The 19448-nt window shown below is 60.7% G+C and overlaps 1 protein-coding gene across 7 annotated transcripts in view; it reads right to left on the bottom strand.

Moving 5' to 3' along the window:
• Positions 1-19442, bottom strand: part of REC8 (REC8 meiotic recombination protein) — a 23606-nt gene extending 4164 nt beyond the window's left edge. For 3 of the 7 annotated variants that reach the window (XM_040655009.2, XM_040655008.2, XM_040655011.1), the window contains exons 1-12: positions 18412-19442; positions 18219-18287; positions 15626-15786; positions 14290-14365; positions 10398-10509; positions 8658-8682; positions 8129-8193; positions 4125-4200; positions 2978-3025; positions 2438-2475; positions 1437-1538; positions 113-179 (exon numbers count right to left, since the gene is read on the bottom strand). In XM_040655009.2, the coding sequence (XP_040510943.1) occupies positions 113-179; positions 1437-1538; positions 2438-2475; positions 2978-3025; positions 4125-4200; positions 8129-8193; positions 8658-8682; positions 10398-10509; positions 14290-14365; positions 15626-15786; positions 18219-18287; positions 18412-18467 (895 nt within the window). In that variant the 5' untranslated portion in view covers positions 18468-19442. The remainder of the gene's footprint in view (positions 1-112; positions 180-1436; positions 1539-2437; positions 2476-2977; positions 3026-4124; positions 4201-8128; positions 8194-8657; positions 8683-10397; positions 10510-14289; positions 14366-15625; positions 15787-18218; positions 18288-18411) is intronic. The other 4 variants (XM_040655012.2, XM_040655010.2, XM_040655013.1 and 1 more) reach the window with 2 other exon arrangements.
• Between the last annotated feature and the right edge of the window lie 6 nt (positions 19443-19448).

Consider the following 19448-nt stretch of genomic DNA (forward strand, 5'->3'; position numbering starts at 1 on the left):
GGGCACTTACGGGGCAGAGGGGGCACTTATGGGGCAGAGGGAGCACTTGTGGGTCCCAATGGGCACTTATGGGGCAGAGGGGGCACTTATGGGGCAGCCCCATAGCGCTCACCCACAGCGGGGGTCCTGAAGAGCTCCATGGGGGTCCGACGCCATTCTGGGTGCAGCTCTGGGATGATCTGTGGGGCAGCCCCATAGCGCCGGGGGTCAGCGCCCCATAGATGTGTGGGTCTGCCCCATAGCACCGTGGGTCAGTGCCCTACAGATGTGTGGGGCTGCCCCATAGATTGGGGGGCACTTATGTGGAAGAGCTGCGGGTCCCAAAAAGCACTTATGGGGCAGAGATGGCACTTATGGGGCAGAGCTGTGGGTCCCAAATTGCACTTATGGGGCAGAGGAGGCCCTGATGGGTCCCGAAGGGCACTTATGGGGCAAAGGTGGCACTTATGGGCCCCGAAAAGCACTTATGGGGCAGAGGGGGCACTGATGGGTCCCAAAGGGCACTTATGGGGCAGAGGTGGCACTTATGGGGCAGAGGTGGCACTTATGGATCCCAATGGGTACTTATGGGGCAGAGGCATCCCTTATAGGGTGGTGCTTATGGGGCAGAGATGGCACTTATAGGGCAGAGCTGTGGGTCCCAAAGGGCACTTATGGGGCAGAGGCGGCCCTGCTGGGTCCCAAAGGGCACTTATGGGGCAAAGGTGGCACTTATGGGCCCCAAAGGGCACTTATGGGGCAGAGGTGGCACTTATGGGGCAGAGCTGTGGGTCTCAAATGGCACTTATGGGGCAGAGGCGGCCCTGATGGGTCCCACAGGGCACTTATGGGGCAGAGGTGGCACTTATGGGGCAGAGCTGTGAATCCCAATGGGCACTTATGGGTCCCAAAGGGCACTTATGGGGCAGAGGCGGCCCTGATGGATCCCAATGGGCACTTATGGGGCAGAGGCGGCCCTGATGGATCCCAATGGGCACTTATGGGGCAGAGCTGTGGGTCCCAAAGGGCACTTATGGGGCAGAGGTGACACTTCTGGGCCCCGAAGGGCACTTATGGGGCAGAGGTGGCACTTATGGGGCAGAGCTGTGGGTCTCAAATGGCACTTATGGGGCAGAGGCGGCCCTGATGGGTCCCAAAGGGCACTTATGGGGCAGAGGTGGCACTTATGGGGCAGAGCTGTGAATCCCAATGGGCACTTATGGGTCCCAAAGGGCACTTATGGGGCAGAGGCGGCCCTGCTGGGTCCCAAAGGGCACTTATGGGGCAGAGCTGTGGGTCCCAAAGGGCACTTATGGGGCAGAGGTGACACTTCTGGGCCCCGAAGGGCACTTATGGGGCAGAGGTGGCACTTATGGGGCAGAGCTGTGGGTCCCAACGGGCACTTATGGGGCAGAGGCGCCGCTGCAGGGGGGCGGTTGTGGGGCGGAGGCTCTCACCATGGGGCCGCAGTGCACTGTGGGGCGGAGCTGAGCGCGGAACTGCGCTGCCGGGATCTGAAGGGGGGCGGCTGTGGGGGGCGGCCGGGGGGGGCGGGCGGCCTATGGGGCACAGCGGGGCAGGCTGTGGGGCGGCCCCATAGCGACCCCATAGCGACCCCAAAGGGACCCAGAGAAAGCAATAGGGACCCATAGCGACCCATAGGGACCCATAGAGACCCCATAAAGACCCACAGAGACCCCATAGAGACCCACAGAGACCCCATAAGGATCCACAGAAACCCATAAAGACCCCATAGAGACCCCATAGAGACCCATAGGGACCCATAGGGACCCCATAGAGACCCCATACAGACCCCATAGAAACCCATAGAGACCTCATAGAGACCCATAGGGACCCATAAGGAACCATACAGACCCCATAAAGACTCATAGAGACCCATAGGGACCCATAGAGACCCCATAGAGACCCACAGAGACCCTGTAAGACCCCATAGAAACCCATAGAGACCCATAGAGATACACAGAGACCCATAGAGCCCACGGGGACCCCATGAAGACCCACAGAGACCCATAGGGACCCCATAAGGACCCCATAGGGACCCATAAAGACCCCATAAAGACCCACAGGGACCCACAGCGCCCCATAGAAACCCCATAGCGCCCCATAACCACCCCATAGCGCCCCATAGCCGCCCCATAGCGCCCCATGGCTGCCCCATAACCACCCCATAGCGCCTCATGGACACCACATGGACACCCCATAGTACCCCATAGCTGCCCCACAGCGCCCCACAGCTGCCCCATAGCGCCCCATAACCACCCCACAGACACTCCATAGCGCCCCACAGAACCAACAGCTACCCCATAACCACCCCATAGCGCCCCATAGTGCCCCATATACACCCCATAGCGCCCCATAGCGCCCCATAACTGCCCCACAGCGCCCCACAGCTGCCCCATAGCCACCCCATAGCTGCCCCACTGTGCCTCCCACGCACCTCTGGGGGCAGTTGGGGCTCCTCGGGCACTTCCAGCTCTATGGGGCACAAACCGCACTTATGGGGCCGCCCCATAGCGCTATGGGGCACAGACACCACTTACGAGGCCCACTTATGGGGCCCACCCCACATCTATGGGTCCCACCCCCACTTATGGGGACGCCCCATAGCGCTATGGGGCACAGACACCACTTATGGGGCCCACCCCCACTTATGGGGCTGCCCCACGCTTATGGGGCACAGACACCACTTATGGGGCCCACCCCACATCTATGGGTCTCACCCCCACTTATGGGGCTGCCCCATAAGTCCCCCACGCCCTGTAACTGCCCCCTACCCCGTAAGTGCTCCCTCTGCCCCACAAGTGCCCCCCGCCCCATAAGTGCCCCCTGCCCCACAAGTCACCCCCCACCCCACAAGTGCCCCTCACCCCACAAGTCCCCCCCGCCTCATAAGTGCCCCCCCCACCCCACAAGTGCCCCCCCGCCCCGTAAGTGCCCCCCTGCCCCACAAGTGCCCCCCTGCCCCATAAGTGCTCACCCACTGCAGGGCCCCCCACCTCCTCCTCCTCCTCCGGGATCTCCTCCACTGTGGGGCACAATTTACGGCCTCAGCCCCATAAGTGCCCCCCCCGCCCCACAGCGCCCCATACAAACCCCATAGATGCCGCCCTGCCCCATAGGCACCCCATAGAAACCCCATAGATGCCGTCCTGCCCCATAGAAACCCCATAGAAACCCCATAGATGCCTCCCTGCCCCATAGAGACCCCACAGCACCCCACAGAAACCCCATAGACGCCCCCCTGCCCCATAGGTGCCCCATAGACACACCATAGACGCCCCCCTGCCCCACAGAGACCCCATAGGTGCCCCATAGAAACCCCATAGACACCCCCCCGCCCCATAGGTACCTGCCCCATAGAAACCCCATAGATGCCCCCTGCCCCACGGAAACCCCGTAAGCACCCCATAGATGCCCCCCTGCCCCATAGAGACCCCATAGCGACCCCATAGCACCCCACAGAAACCCCATAGAAGCTCCTCTGCCCCATAGCGCCCCATAGATGCCCCCTTCCACCCCATAGCGCCCCATAGAGGCCCCATAGCTGCCCCCCCGGCCCCATAGAGACCCCACAGAAGTTCCCCTGCCCCATAGTGGCCCCATAGAAACGCTGTAGAAGCTCCTCTGCCCCATAGCGGCCCCATAGCGCCCCATAGATGCCCCCTTCCACCCCATAGCTCCCCATAGCACCCCATACTGACCCCATAGATGCCCCCCCAGCCCCATAGACACCCCATAGAGACCCCACAGAAGTTCCCCTGCCCCATAGCGGCCCCATAGAAACCCCACAGAAGCCCCCCTGCTCCATAGCGCCCCATAGCGGCCCCATAGATGCCCCCTTCTACCCCATAACTGCCCCATAGCCCCCCATAGCAGCCCCACAGATGCCCCCGCTGCCCCATAGCACCCCATAGCAGCCCCACAGACGCCCCCCCTCCCCACAGCTGCCCCATAGCGGCACCACAGCGCCCCCCCGCCCCACAGCCGCCCCATAGACGCCCCCCCTCCCCACAGCCGCCCCACAGCGCCCCATAGACGCCCCCCACCCCACAGCCGCCCCATAGACGCCCCCCCTCCCCACAGCTGCCCCATAGCGGCCCCACAGCGCCCCCATAAGTGCTCACAGTGGGGCAGCAGCTCCGATTCGGCCTCACTGATGAACTGCAGCTCCTCCGGGGTCGGTTCGGGCAGCTCCGCCTCCTGCAGCGCCCCACAGCGCCCCATAGCGCCCCATAGAAACCCCATAGCGCCCCACAGAACCCCACAGCGCCCCACAGAAACCCCACAGCGCCCCATAGAACCCCACAGCGCCCCATATGGCCTCATAGAACCCCACAGTGCCCCACAGAAACCCCACAGCGCCCCATAGAAACCCCACAGCGCCCCATAGAACCCCACAGCGCCCCATATGGCCTCATAGAACCCCACAGTGCCCCACAGCACCCCACAGAACCCCACAGCGCCCCACAGAAACCCCACAGCGCCCCATAGAAACCCCACAGCGCCCCAGAGCGCCCCACAGAACCCCACAGCGCCCCATAGAAACCCACAGCACCCTACAGAAACCCCACAGCGCCCCATATGGCCTCATAGAACCCCACAGTGCCCCACAGCACCCCATAGAACCCCAGAGCGCCCCATAGAACCCCACAGCGCCCCATAGAAACCCCATAACACCCCATAGAACCCCACAGCACCCCACAGAAACCCCACAGTGCCCCATAGAAACCACATAGCGCCCCATATGGCCTCATAGAACCCCACAGCGCCCCATAGAAACCCCATAGCGCACCACAGTGCCCCATAGAAACCCAAAGCGCCCCATAGAAACCCACAGCGCCCCATAGAACCCCACAGCGCCCCATAGAAACCCCATAACGCCCCATAGAAACCCCACAGCGCCCCACAGAAACCCCATAATGCCCCATAGAACCCCACAGCACCCCACAGAAACCCCACAGTGCTCCATAGAAACCCCATAGCGCACCACAGTGCCCCACAGAAACCCAAAGCGCCCCATAGAACCCCATAGCGCCCCATAATACCCCATAGAAACCCCAAAGCGCCCCATAGAAACCCACAGCGCCCCATAGAAACCCCATAGCGCACCACAGTGCCCCATAGAAACCCCAAAGCGCCCCATAGAACCCCACAGCGCCCCATAGAAACCCACAGCGCCCCATAGAAACCCCATAACGCCCCATAGAACCCCACAGCGCCCCACAGAAACCCCACAGCGCCCCACAGAAACCCCACAGCGCCCCACAGAACCCCACAGCGCCCCGTAGCGCCCCACAGCACCTGATAGAACCCCATAGCGCCCCATAGAAACCCACAGCACCCCACAGAAACCCCACAGCGCCCCATAGCGCCCCACAGAACCCCACAGCGCCCCATAGAAACCCACAGCACCCTACAGAAACCCCACAGCGCCCCATATGGCCTCATAGAACCCCACAGTGCCCCACAGCACCCCATAGAACCCCATAGCGCCCCACAGAACCCCACAGCGCCCCACAGAAACCCCACAGCGCCCCATAGAACCCCACAGCGCCCCATATGGCCTCACAGAACCCCACAGTGCCCCACAGTGCCCCACAGAACCCCACAGCGCCCCACAGAAACCCCACAGCGCCCCATAGAAACCCCACAGCGCCCCACAGCGCCCCACAGAAACCCCACAGCGCCCCATAGAAACCCACAGCACCCTACAGAAACCCCACAGCGCCCCATACGGCCTCATAGAAGCCCACAGTGCCCCACAGCGCCCCATAGAACCCCACAGCGCCCCATAGAAACCCCATAACGCCCCATAGAACCCTACAGCACCCCACAGAAACCCCACAGTGCCCCATAGAAACCACATAGCGCCCCATATGGCCTCATAGAACCCCACAGCGCCCCATAGAAACCCCATAGCGCACCACAGTGCCCCACAGAAACCCAAAGCGCCCCATAGAACCCCATAGCGCCCCATAATACCCCATAGAAACCCCAAAGCGCCCCATAGAAACCCACAGCGCCCCATAGAATCCCCATAACGCCCCATAGAACCCCACAGCACCCCACAGAAACCCCACAGTGCCCCATAGAAACCACATAGCGCCCCATATGGCCTCATAGAACCCCACAGCGCCCCATAGAAACCCCATAGCGCACCACAGTGCCCCATAGAAACCCAAAGCGCCCCATAGAAACCCATAGCGCCCCATAATACCCCATAGAAACCCCAAAGCGCCCCATAGAAACCCACAGCGCCCCATAGAACCCCACAGCGCCCCACAGAAACCCCATAACGCCCCATAGAACCCCACAGTGCCCCACAGAAACCCCACAGTGCCCCATAGAAACCACATAGCGCCCCATATGGCCTCATAGAACCCCACAGCGCCCCATAGAAACCCCATAGCGCACCACAGTGCCCCATAGAAACCCAAAGCGCCCCATAGAACCCCATAGCGCCCCATAATACCCCATAGAAACCCCAAAGCGCCCCATAGAAACCCACAGCGCCCCATAGAATCCCCATAACGCCCCATAGAACCCCACAGCACCCCACAGAAACCCCACAGTGCCCCATAGAAACCACATAGCGCCCCATATGGCCTCATAGAAGCCCACAGCGCCCCATAGAAACCCCATAGCGCACCACAGTGCCCCATAGAAACCCAAAGCGCCCCATAGAAACCCATAGCGCCCCATAATACCCCATAGAAACCCCAAAGCGCCCCATAGAAACCCACAGCGCCCCATAGAACCCCACAGCGCCCCACAGAAACCCCATAACGCCCCATAGAACCCCACAGTGCCCCACAGAAACCCCACAGTGCCCCATAGAAACCACATAGCGCCCCATATGGCCTCATAGAACCCCACAGCGCCCCATAGAAACCCCATAGCGCACCACAGTGCCCCATAGAAACCCAAAGCGCCCCATAGAACCCCATAGCGCCCCATAATACCCCATAGAAACCCCAAAGCGCCCCATAGAAACCCACAGCGCCCCATAGAATCCCCATAACGCCCCATAGAACCCCACAGCACCCCACAGAAACCCCAGTGCCCCATAGAAACCACATAGCGCCCCATATGGCCTCATAGAACCCCACAGCGCCCCATAGAAACCCCATAGCGCACCACAGTGCCCCATAGAAACCCAAAGCGCCCCATAGAAACCCATAGCGCCCCATAGAAACCCCATAGAAACCCCAAAGCGCCCCATAGAAACCCACAGCGCCCCATAGAACCCCACAGCGCCCCACAGAAACCCCATAATGCCCCATAGAACCCCACAGTGCCCCACAGAAACCCCACAATGCCCCACAGAAACCACATAGCGCCCCATAGAACCCCACAGCGCCCCATAGAAACCCCATAACGCCCCATAGAACCCCACAGCGCCCCATAGAAACCCCCTAACGCCCCATAGAACCCCACAGCACCCCACAGAAACCCCACAGTGCCCCATAGAAACCCAAAGCGCCCCATAGAAACCCATAGCGCACCATAGCGCCCCATAATACCCCATAGAAACCCCATAGCGCCCCATAGAAACCCCGAGCGCCCCATAGAAACCCCATAGCACCCCACAGAAACCCCACAGCGCCCCATAGAAACCCCATAGCGCCCCATAGAAACCCCATAGCCCCATAATCCCCCCATACCCCTCCCATAAGCCCCCCATAAGCGCCCCCTAAGCGCTATGGGGCAGCCACATAAGCCCCCCATAAGCCCCCCATAAGTGCCCCATAAGTGCTCTATGGGGCAGTCCCATAAGACCCCATAACCCCCCATAAGCGCCCCATAAGTGTGCTATGGGGCAGACCCCTAAGCACCCCATAAGCCCCCCATAAGCGCTATGGGGCAGCCCCATAAGCCCCCCATAAGCCCCCCATAAGCGCCCCATAAGCCCCCCATAAGCGCCCCATAAGTGCGCTATGGGGCAGCCCCATAAGCCCCCCATAAGCCCCCCATAAGCCCCCCATAAGAGTCCCATAAGAGCCCCATAAGCCCCCCGTAAGTGCCCCATAAGCCCTCCATAAGAGCCCCAAAAGTCCCCCATAAGAGCCCCATAAAAGCCCCATAAGCGCCCCATAAGCGCCCCATAGGCGCTATGGGGCAGCCCCACCTCCAGCAGTGGGGGCAGAGCGGCGCCTTCCGCTTCCCTCATGGTGATGCTCTCCGGAGTGGGAGCTGTGGGGCACAGCAGCGCTGTGGGGCAGCTATGGGGCGGCTATGGGGCAGCTATGGGGCACAGGTGTGGGGAAGCTATGGGGCAGCTGTGGGGCAGCTATGGGGCAGCTATGGGGGGCAGCTATGGAGCGGCTACAGAGAAGCTATGGGGCAGAATGTTGGGCAGCTATGGGGCAGAGATGGGGCAGGGATGGGGGGCAGCTATGGGGCAGCTGTGGGGCAGGGATGGGGCAGCTATAGGGTAGCTATGGGGCAGCTGTGGGGCAGAGCTATTGGGCAGTTATGGGGCAGCTATAGGGGGGCAGCTATGGGGCAGCTATGGGGCAGAGATGGGGCAGGGATGGGGGGCAGCTATGGGGCAGGGATGGGGGGCAGTTATGGGGCAGGGCTATGGGGCAGGGCCGTTGTGGCAGCGCTATGGGGCAGCGCCCCTCCCTGCCCCATAAGTGTGGGGCAGAACTCACCAAGGAAGAGCGGCTCCTCCAGGATCTGTGCGGCACAGAGAAGAGATTGTGAAGCAGCTATGGGGCGGCTATGGGGCAGCTATGGGCTATCTATGGGACTTCTACGGCCTACCTATGGGGCAGCTATGGGGCTGTGTGGGGCTATCTATGGGGCAGACCCACAGCAGCTGTGTGGGGCTATCTATGGGGCAGCTATAGGCTATCTATGGGGCAGCTATGGGGCAGACAGACCCGCAGCAGCTGTGTGGGGCTATCTATGGGGCAGCTATAGGCTATCTATGGGGCAGCTATAGGCTATCTATGGGGCAGCTATGGGGCAGACCCGCAGCAGCTGTGTGGGGCTATCTATGGGGCAGCTATGGGGCAGACCTGCAGCAGCTGTGTGGGGCTATCTATGGGGCAGCTATGGGGCAGACCTGCAGCAGCTGTGTGGGGCTATCTATGGGGCAGCTATAGGCTATCTATGGGGCAGACTCGCAGCAGCTGTGTGGGGCTATCTATGGGGCAGCTATGGGGCAGCTATGGGGCAGCTATGGGGCAGCTATGGGGCAGACAGACCCGCAGCAGCTGTGTGGGGCTATCTATGGGGCAGCTATAGGCTATCTATGGGGCAGCTATGGGGCAGACCTGCAGCAGCTGTGTGGGGCTATCTATGGGGCAGCTATAGGCTATCTCTGGGGCAGCTATGGGGCAGACAGACCCGCAGCAGCTGTGTGGGGCTATCTATGGGGCAGCTATAGGCTATCTATGGGGCAGCTATGGGGCAGACAGACCCGCAGCAGCTGTGTGGGGCTATCTATGGGGCAGCTACAGGCTATATATGGGGCAACTATGGGGCAGACCCGCAGCAGCTGTGTGGGGCTATCTATGGGGCAGCTATGGGGCAGCTATGGGGCAGACCTGCAGCAGCTGTGTGGGGCTATCTATGGGGCAGCTATAGGCTATCTATGGGGCAGCTATAGGCTATCTATGGGGCAGACAGACCCGCAGCAGCTGTGTGGGGCTATCTATGGGGCAGCTATGGGGCAGACAGACCCGCAGCAGCTGTGTGGGGCTATCTATGGGGCAGCTATAGGCTATCTATGGGGCAGCTATGGGGCAGACAGACCCGCAGCAGCTGTGTGGGGCTATCTATGGGGCAGCTATAGGCTATCTATGGGGCAGCTATGGGGCAGACAGACCCGCAGCAGCTGTGTGGGGCTATCTATGGGGCAGCTATGGGGCAGACCCGCAGCAGCTGTGTGGGGCTATCTATGGGGCAGCTATGGGGCAGACCCGCAGCAGCTGTGTGGGGCTATCTATGGGGCAGCTATAGGCTATCTATGGGGCAGCTATGGGGCAGACCCGCAGCAGCTGTGTGTGGCTATCTATGGGGCAGCTATAGGCTATCTATGGGGCAGCTATAGGCTATCTATGGGGCAGCTATGGGGCAGACCCGCAGCAGCTGTGTGGGGCTATCTATGGGGCAGCTATAGGCTATCTATGGGGCAGCTATGGGGCAGACCCGCAGCAGCTGTGTGGGGCTATCTATGGGGCAGCTATAGGCTATCTATGGGGCAGACAGACCCGCAGCAGCTGTGTGGGGCTATCTATGGGGCAGCTATGGGGCAGCTATGGGGCAGACCCGCAGCAGCTGTGTGGGGCTATCTATGGGGCAGCTATGGGGCAGCTATGGGGCAGACCCGCAGCAGCTGTGTGGGGCTATCTATGGGGCAGCTATGGGGCAGCTATGGGGCAGACCCGCAGCAGCTGTGTGGGGCTGGGCGGCCCCCCCTCCATGAGCCCAAAGAACGGATCGGGGGCGAATTCCAGCGCTGCCATCGCACACTGCGCATCGGGGAGCAGCTGCAGCCTGGGGGGGGGGGGGGTTATGGGGTGTCCATGGGGGGGTATGGGGGGGTATGGGGGTTATAGGGGGGATATGGGGGGTTATGGGGGGTTATGGGGTGTCCATGGGGGACTATGGGGGGTTATGGGGGGATATGGGGGGGTATGGGGGGATATGGGGGGGGAATGGGGGGAGATGGGGGAGTATGGGGGGGTATGGGGGGATATGGGGGGATATGGGGGGGAGATGGGGGGGAGATGGGGGGAAATGGGGGGGATATGGGGGGGTATGGGGGGCATATGGGGGGTATATGGGGGGATATGGGGGGACATGGGGGGGAATGGGGGGAGATGGGGGGGATGTGGGGGGATATGGGGGGATGTGGGGGGATATAGGGGGGATATGGGGGATATGGGGGATATGGGGGATATGGGGGGTTATGGGGGGATGTGGGGGGATATGGGGGGTATGGGGAGGAATGGGGGGGTATGGGGGGGTATGGGGGGATATGGGGGGGAGATGGGGGGGAGATGGGGGGGAGATGGGGGGGTATGGGGGCATATGGGGGGATATGGGGGGGCATGGGGGGTGATATGGGGGGTTATGGGGGGGGAATGGGGGGAGATGGGGGGGAGATGGGGGGGATGTGGGGGGATATGGGGGATATATGGGGGGTGTGGGGAGGAATGGCGGGGTATGGGGGAATATAGAGGGTATATGGGGGGATATGGGGGGGTGATATGGGGGGTTATGGGGGGATATGGGGGGATATGGGGGGACACGGGGGGGATATGGGGGGATGTGGGGGGATATAGGGGGATATGGGGGGGATGTGGGGGAATATGGGGGGCTATGGGGGGTTATAGGGGGATATGGGGGGTATATGGGGGTTATAGGGGGGATATGGGGGGGTATGGGGGGGTATGGGGGGGTATGGGGTGTCTATGGGGGGGTATGGGGGGTTATGGGGGGATATGGGGGGTATATGGGGGGATATGGGGGGGTATGGGGGGTGATATGGGGGGTTATGGGGGGATATGGGGGGTATGGGGGGTGATATGGGGGGTTATGGGGGGATATGGGGGGACACGGGGGGGATGTGGGGGGATATGGGGGGATGTGGGGAGGAATGGGGGGGTATGGGGGGGTATGGGGGGATATGGGGGGGTATGGGGGGCATATGGGGGGTATATGGGGGGTATATGGGGGGTATATGGGGGGATATGGGGGGACGTGGGGGGGAATGGGGAGAGATGGGGGGATGTGGGGGGATATGGGGGGATGTGGGGGGATATAGGGGGATATGGGGGATATGGGGGGGCATGGGGGAATGGGGGGGTATGGGGGGGTATGGGAGGTTATGGGGTGTCTATGGGGGACTATGGGGGGTATGGGGGGATATGGGGGGGTATGGGGGGGAGATGGGGGGAATTGGGGGGGGTATGGGGGGTTATGGGGTGTCCATGGGGGGGTATGGGGGGATATGGGGGGGAGATGGGGGGAAACGGGGGGGATATGGGGGGGCATGGGGGGCTATAGGGGGATATGGGGGGCATATGGGGGGATATGGGGGGGCATGGGGGGGATATGGGGGGTATGGGGAGGAATGGGGGGGTATGGGGGGATATAGGGGGATGTGGGGGGATATGGGGGGATATGGGGGGATACGGGGGGGTATGGGGGGTGATATGGGGGGTTATGGGGGATATAGGGGGATATGGGGGGACATGGGGGGTATGGCGGGGTTATTGGGGTAATATGGGGGGGTATGGGGGGATATGGGGGGGAGATGGGGGGAAATGGGGGGGATATGGGGGGGTATGGGGGGGCATGGGGGGGAATGGGGGGGAATGGGGGGAGATGGGGGGGATGTGGGGGGATGTGGGGGGATATAGGGGGGATATGGGGGATATGGGGGGATATAGGGGGATATGGGGCGATATAGGGGGGATGTGGGAGGATGTGGGGGGAGATGGGGGGAGATGGGGGTGATATGGGGGGATATGGGGGGTATACGGGGGGGCATGGGGGGGAATGGGGGGGTATGGGGGGTATGGGAGGTTATGGGGTGTCTATGGGGGACTATGGGGGGTATGGGGGGATATGGGGGGGTATGGGGGGGAGATGGGGGGAATTGGGGGGGGTATGGGGGGTTATGGGGTGTCCATGGGGGGGTATGGGGGATATGGGGGGGAGATGGGGGGAAATGGGGGGGATATGGGGGGGCATGGGGGGCTATAGGGGGATATGGGGGGCATATGGGGGGATATGGGGGGGCATGGGGGGGATATGGGGGGTATGGGGAGGAATGGGGGGGTATGGGGGGATATAGGGGGATGTGGGGGGATATGGGGGGATATGGGGGGATATGGGGGATACGGGGGGGTATGGGGGGTGATATGGGGGGTTATGGGGGATATAGGGGGATATGGGGGGACATGGAGGGGATATGGGGGGGTATGGGGGGCTATAGGGGAATATGAGCGGTATATGGGGGAATATGGGGGGATGGGGGGGATGTGGGGGGGATGTGGGGGATATGGGGGGGATATGGGGGGTATGGGAGGGATATGGGGGGTATGGGGGGCTATAGGGGGATATGGGGGGCATATGGGGGGATACGGGGGGATATGGGGGGGTATGGGGGGTGATATGGGGGGTTATGGGGTGTCTAGGGGGGGGGAATGGGGGGAGATGGGGGAGTATGGGGGGAGATGGGGGGGTATAGGGGGGATATGGAGGGATATGGGGGGATATGGGGGATATGGGGGATATAGGGGGTTATGGGGGGATATAGGGGGATATGGGGGGACATGGGGGGAGATGGGGGGATGTGGGGGGGATATGGGGGGAGTATTGGGGGCTATGGGGGGTTATAGGAGGATATGGGGTGATATAGGGGGTATATGGGGGGATATGGAGGGGTATGGGGGGTGATATGGGGGGCTATAGGGAAATACGGGGGGTATATGGGGGGATATGGGGGGGTACGGGGGGATATAGGGGGATATGGGGGGAGATGGGGGGACACGGGGGGGATGTGGGGGGCTATAGGGGGTTATGGGGGGTCATGGGGGGGAGATGGGGGGGATATGGGGGGATATGGGGGCGTAAGGAGGGATATGGGGGGATGTGAGGGGATATGGGGGGGTATGGGGTGTCTATGAGGGAGTATGGGGGGATATGGGGGGATGTGGGGGGCTATGGGGGGTTATAGGGGGATACGGGGTGATACGGGGGGAGATGGGGGGGATATGGGGGGATGTGGGGGATATGGGGGGCTACGGTGGGTTATGGGGTGCTATGGGGTGTCTGTGGGGGGCTATGGGGAGTTACGGGGTGCTATAGGGGTTTCAAGGGGGATACGGAGTGTTATGGGGTGCCTGTGGAGGGTTATGGGGTGCTATGGGGTGCTACAAGGGGTTATGGGGCGCTATGGGGTGTCTGTGGGGGGCTATGGGGAGTTATGGAGGGCTATGGGGGGTTACGGACGCTCTATGGGGGGATATGGGGGTCTATGGGGGGCTATGGGGTGTCTGTGGGGGATATGGGGAGTTATGGGGTGCTATAGGGGGGATACGGAGGCTCTATGGGGGGATATGGGGGTCTATGGGGGGATATGGGGTGTCTGTGGGGGATATGGGGGTTGTGGGGGCTATGGGGGAATATGGGGGGGATGCGGGGTGTTCATGGGGCAGTTATGGAGCACCTGTGGGGTACCTATGGGGCAGCTGTGGGGCAGCCGCAGGCTACGTATGGGGCCGCTATGGGGCAGCTATGGGGCCGCCATGGGGCAGAACTCACCGCGCCGTGGGGCTGAGGTCGATGGTGGGGGGCGGATGGAGGCGGTGCAGTCGGCCCCACACCGCCGCCACCTCCTCTGTGGGGCACAGACCCATAGCGACCGCCCCGGCCCCACGTCGGGGCCCACGTCGCGATGCAGCACCCCCATATCGCGATAGATCGCCCCATAGTGCGATATATCGCTCCCCTATCACGATATGCTGCCCCATAGCATGATATATCGCCCCCCCTATCGCGATATGCTGCCCCATAGCACGATATATCACTCCCCTATCGCGATATGCTGCCCCATAGCGCGATATCGCCCCCCTATCGTGATACACCGCCCCATATCGCGATATATCATGCCCCAATCACGATATATTGCCCCATATTGCGATATATTGGTCCCTTATCGCGATACACCGCCCCATATCACAACATATCACCCCCCTATTGAAATATACCGCCCCATATCGCGATATATCACTCCCCTATAGTGATCCACTGCCCCATATCGCGATATATCACCCCCACCATTACAATATACCACCCCATATCACGATATATTGCCCCCCTATCGCGATATATCACCCCCTTATTGCGATATACGGCCCCATATCGTAATATATCGCTCCCCTATTGTGATATGCTACCCCATATCGCGATATATCACTCCCTTATTGCAATATACCCCCCCATATCGCGATATATCGTGCCCCAATCATGACATATTCGCCCATATCGTGCTGTATCACCCCCTTATCGCGATATACCGCCCCACATCACGATACAGTGCCCCTCTATCACGATATACCACCCCATATTGTGATATATCGCCCCCCATATCGCGATATACCACCCCCTTATCGCGATATACCGCCCCATATCGCGATATATTGTGCCCCATCACGATATATTGCCCCATACTGCGATATATCACCCCCTTATTGCAATATACTGTCCCATATCGCGATATATCACCCTCTTACTGCAATATACCGCCCCATATCGCGATATATCACCCCCTTACTGCAATATACCGCCCCACGTTGTGATATATCGCGCCTCTATTGCAACATATTGCCCCATACTGCGATATATCACCCCCTTATTGCAACCCACCACCCCATATCGCGATATATCGCGCCCCAATCACAACATATTGCCCCATAGCGCGACATATCACCCCCTTACTGCGATATACAGCCCCCTATCACGACATATCCAGGTGTACCACCCCCATATCGGGACATGCCGCCCCCTATCGCGACATATCGGCCCCCACGCCACCCCCGCGCGGCCGCAGCCCTCCCCCGTCCCACCCTCTATCGCGATATATCGCGACATGGCGCACCCGCCAGCGCCCCGCACTGCCTCCAATAGACGCGGGTGAGGCCGAGCTGCAGCAGCGCCGCCAGATAGAGGGAGCAGCGGAGGGGCGGAGCTTCGGCCGGAAGGGGCGGGGCCAGAGAGCGGGGCAGAGCCAATCCCTGCACGAAGGCGGCCAGGGCGGAGCTGGGAGGGGGCGGGGCTAACGTCAGGGGCGGGGCTACAGGATGTGAGGGCGGGGCTAAGGTCGGGGGGCGGGGCTACAGGAGGTGGGGCGGGGCTTAGGGTAAGGAGGCGGGACTAAGGTCGGGGCGTGGCTTCGGGTGTGGGGGCGGGGCTTCGGGGTTGGGGGGCGGGGCCGACGGAGCCCACAATAGGGACCCATAGCGCCCCATAGACACCCCATATAACCCATAGCACCCCATAGAGCCCCCATATAACTCATAGCGTCCCATAGACACCCCATATAACCCATAGCACCCCATAGAGCCCCCATATAACCCATAGCGTCCCATAGACACCCCATATAACGCATAGCACCCCATAGAGCCCCCATATAACCCATAGCGCCTCATAGACACCCCATATAACCCATAGCGCCCCATAGAGCCCCCATATAACCCATAGCGCCCCATAGAGCCCCAAAGACACCCCATATAACCCATAGCACCCCCCGTAGTGCCCCATAGAGCCCCATAGACACCCCACAGAGCCCCATAGGCACCCCACAGCACCCCATAGGCCCCCCACAGCACACCATAGGCACCCCATAGAGCCCCATAGACACCTCATATAACCCATAGCGCCCCATAGAGCCCCACAGACACCCCATATACCGCATAGCGCCCCATAGCGCCCCATAGGCACCCCATAGAGCCCCATAGACACCCCATATAACCCATAGCACCCCCCGTAGTGCCCCTTAGAGCCCCATAAACACCCCACAGCGCCCCATAGACACCCCACAGCACCCCATAGACACCCCATAGGCACCCCACAGCACACCATAGGCACCCCATAGAGCCCCATAGACACCCCATATAACCCATAGCGCCCCATAGAGGCCCATAGACACCCCATATACCGCATAGCGCCCCATAGCGCCCCATAGGCACCCCACAGAGCCCCACAGACACCCCATATAACCCACAGCACCCCCCATAGTGCCCCATAGAGCCCCATACGCACCCCACAGCACCCCATTGGCCCCCCACAGCACACCATAGGCACCCCATAGAGCCCCATAGACACCCCACAGCACCCCATAGAGCCCCATAGGCACCCCACAGCACACCATAGGCACCCCATAGAGCCCCATAGACACCCCATATAACTCATAGTACCCCATAGGCACCCCATAGCGCTCCATAGACACCCAATATAACCCATAGCGCCCCATAGGCACCCCATAGCGCCCCATAGACACCCCATATAACCCATAGCGCCCCATAGACACCCCACAGCACCCCATAGCGCCCCATATAGCCCATAGGACCCCATAGCGCCCCATAGACACCCCATAGAGCCCCACAGCACCCCATAGCGCCCCACATAGCCCATAGGACCCCATAGCGCCCCATAGACACCCCATAGAGCCCCACAGCACCCCATAGCGCCCCACATAGCCCATAGGACCCCATAGCGCCCCATAGACACCCCATAGAGCCCCACAGCACCCCATAGCACCCCACATAGCCCATAGGACCCCATAGCGCCCCATAGACACCCCATAGAGCCCCACAGCACCCCATAGCGCCCCACATAGCCCATAGGACCCCATAGCGCCCCATAGACACCCCATAGAGCCCCACAGCACCCCATAGCGCCCCACATAGCCCATAGGATCCCATAGCGCCCCATAGACACCCCATAGAGCCCCACAGCACCCCATAGAGCCCCACAGCACCCCATAGCGCCCCACATAGCCCATAGGACCCCATAGCGCCCCATAGACACCCCATAGAGCCCCACAGCACCCCATAGCGCCCCACATAGCCCATAGGACCCCATAGCGCCCCATAGACACCCCATAGAGCCCCACAGCACCCCATAGCGCCCCACATAGCCCATAGGACCCCATAGCGCCCCATAGACACCCCATAGAGCCCCACAGCACCCCATAGCGCCCCACATAGCCCATAGGACCCCATAGCGCCCCATAGACACCCCATAGAGCCCCACAGCACCCCATAGCGCCCCACATAGCCCATAGGACCCCATAGCGCCCCATAGACACCCCATAGAGCCCCACAGCACCCCATAGCGCCCCACATAGCCCATAGGACCCCATAGCGCCCCATAGACACCCCATAGAGCCCCACAGCACCCCATAGCGCCCCACATAGCCCATAGGACCCCATAGCGCCCCATAGACACCCCATAGAGCCCCACAGCACCCCATAGCGCCCCATAGCGTCCCATAGACACCCCATAGAGCCCCACAGCACCCCATAGCGCCCCACATAGCCCATAGGACCCCATAGCGCCCCATAGACACCCCATAGAGCCCCACAGCACCCCATAGCGCCCCATAGCGTCCCATAGACACCCCATAGAGCCCCACAGCACCCCATAGCGCCCCATATAGCCCATAGGACCCCATAGCGCCCCCCACCCACCACGTTCGGGGCACATCCACGGCCATCACCTCCCGGCGCTGCAGACGGGACACGCAGGTGGCGGCCAACCTGGGGTCAGGGGTCAAAGGTCACGGGGGTCAGAGGTCACGTGGTGGGAGGTCAGGGGTCACGTGGGGGTCAGAGGTCACGGGGGGGGGGGTTATGACCCCAAAAGGGCCCCATCAGTGCTCACCAAATGGTGCCAAAGCAGCCGCTGCGGCGCTGCAGAATCTCAGGGTGGTAAAACATGGCCCCAAAATGGGACTTCGGGACCCAAAAATGGCACTTTTACACCCAAAAATGGGACTTCCGGCCCCAAAAAAGGGATTTCTGGCCCCCAAAATGGGACTTCTGGTCCCAAAAATGGGATTTCTGGCCCCAAAAAGGGGGCTTTTGGACCCCAAAATGGCCCTTTTGGACCCCAAAATGGGACCTTTAGACCCAAAAAGGGGACTTTGGGACCCAAAAAGGGGACTTTGGGACCCAAAAATGGGCTTTTTGGACCCAAAAAGGGGATTCCGGGAGCCAAAAAAGGGGATTTCTGGCCCCAAAAATGGGACTCTGAGAGCCAAAAAAGGGACTATGGGGCCCAAAAAGGGGATTTCTGGCCCCAAAATGGGACTTCGAGACCCAAAAATGGGACTTCGGGACCCAAAAATGGCCCTTTTGGACCCCAAAATGGAACTTTTAGACCCAAAAATGGCCCTTTTGGACCCAAAAATAAGACTTCTGGACCCAAAAAAGGGGATTTCTGGCCCCAAAAGTGGGACTTCTGGTCCCAAAAAGGGAATTTCTGGCCCCAAAATGGGACTTCGGGACCCAAAAATGGGATTTCTGGCCCCAAAAATGGGACTCCAGGAGCCAAAAATGGGACTTTGGGATCCAAAAATGGCCCTTTTGGACCCCAAAATGGCCCTTTTGGACCCCAAAATGGAACTTTTAGACCCAAAAATGGCCCTTTTGGACCCAAAAATAAGACTTCTGGACCCAAAAAAGGGGATTTCTGGCCCCAAAAATGGGACTTCTGGTCCCAAAAAGGGGATTTCTGGCCCCAAAAAGGGGACTTTTGGACCCCAAAATGGCCCTTTTGGACCCCAAAATGGGACTTTTAGACCCAAAAATGGGACTTTTAGACCCAAAAAGGGGATTCCGGGAGCCAAAAAAGGGGATTTCTGGCCCCAAAAATGGGACTCCGAGAGCCAAAAAAGGGACTATGGGGCCCAAAAAGGG

The sequence above is a fragment of the Gallus gallus genome, chromosome 35 (genome assembly GCF_016699485.2).
Source record: "Gallus gallus isolate bGalGal1 chromosome 35, bGalGal1.mat.broiler.GRCg7b, whole genome shotgun sequence".
Lineage (NCBI taxonomy): Eukaryota > Metazoa > Chordata > Aves > Galliformes > Phasianidae > Gallus > Gallus gallus.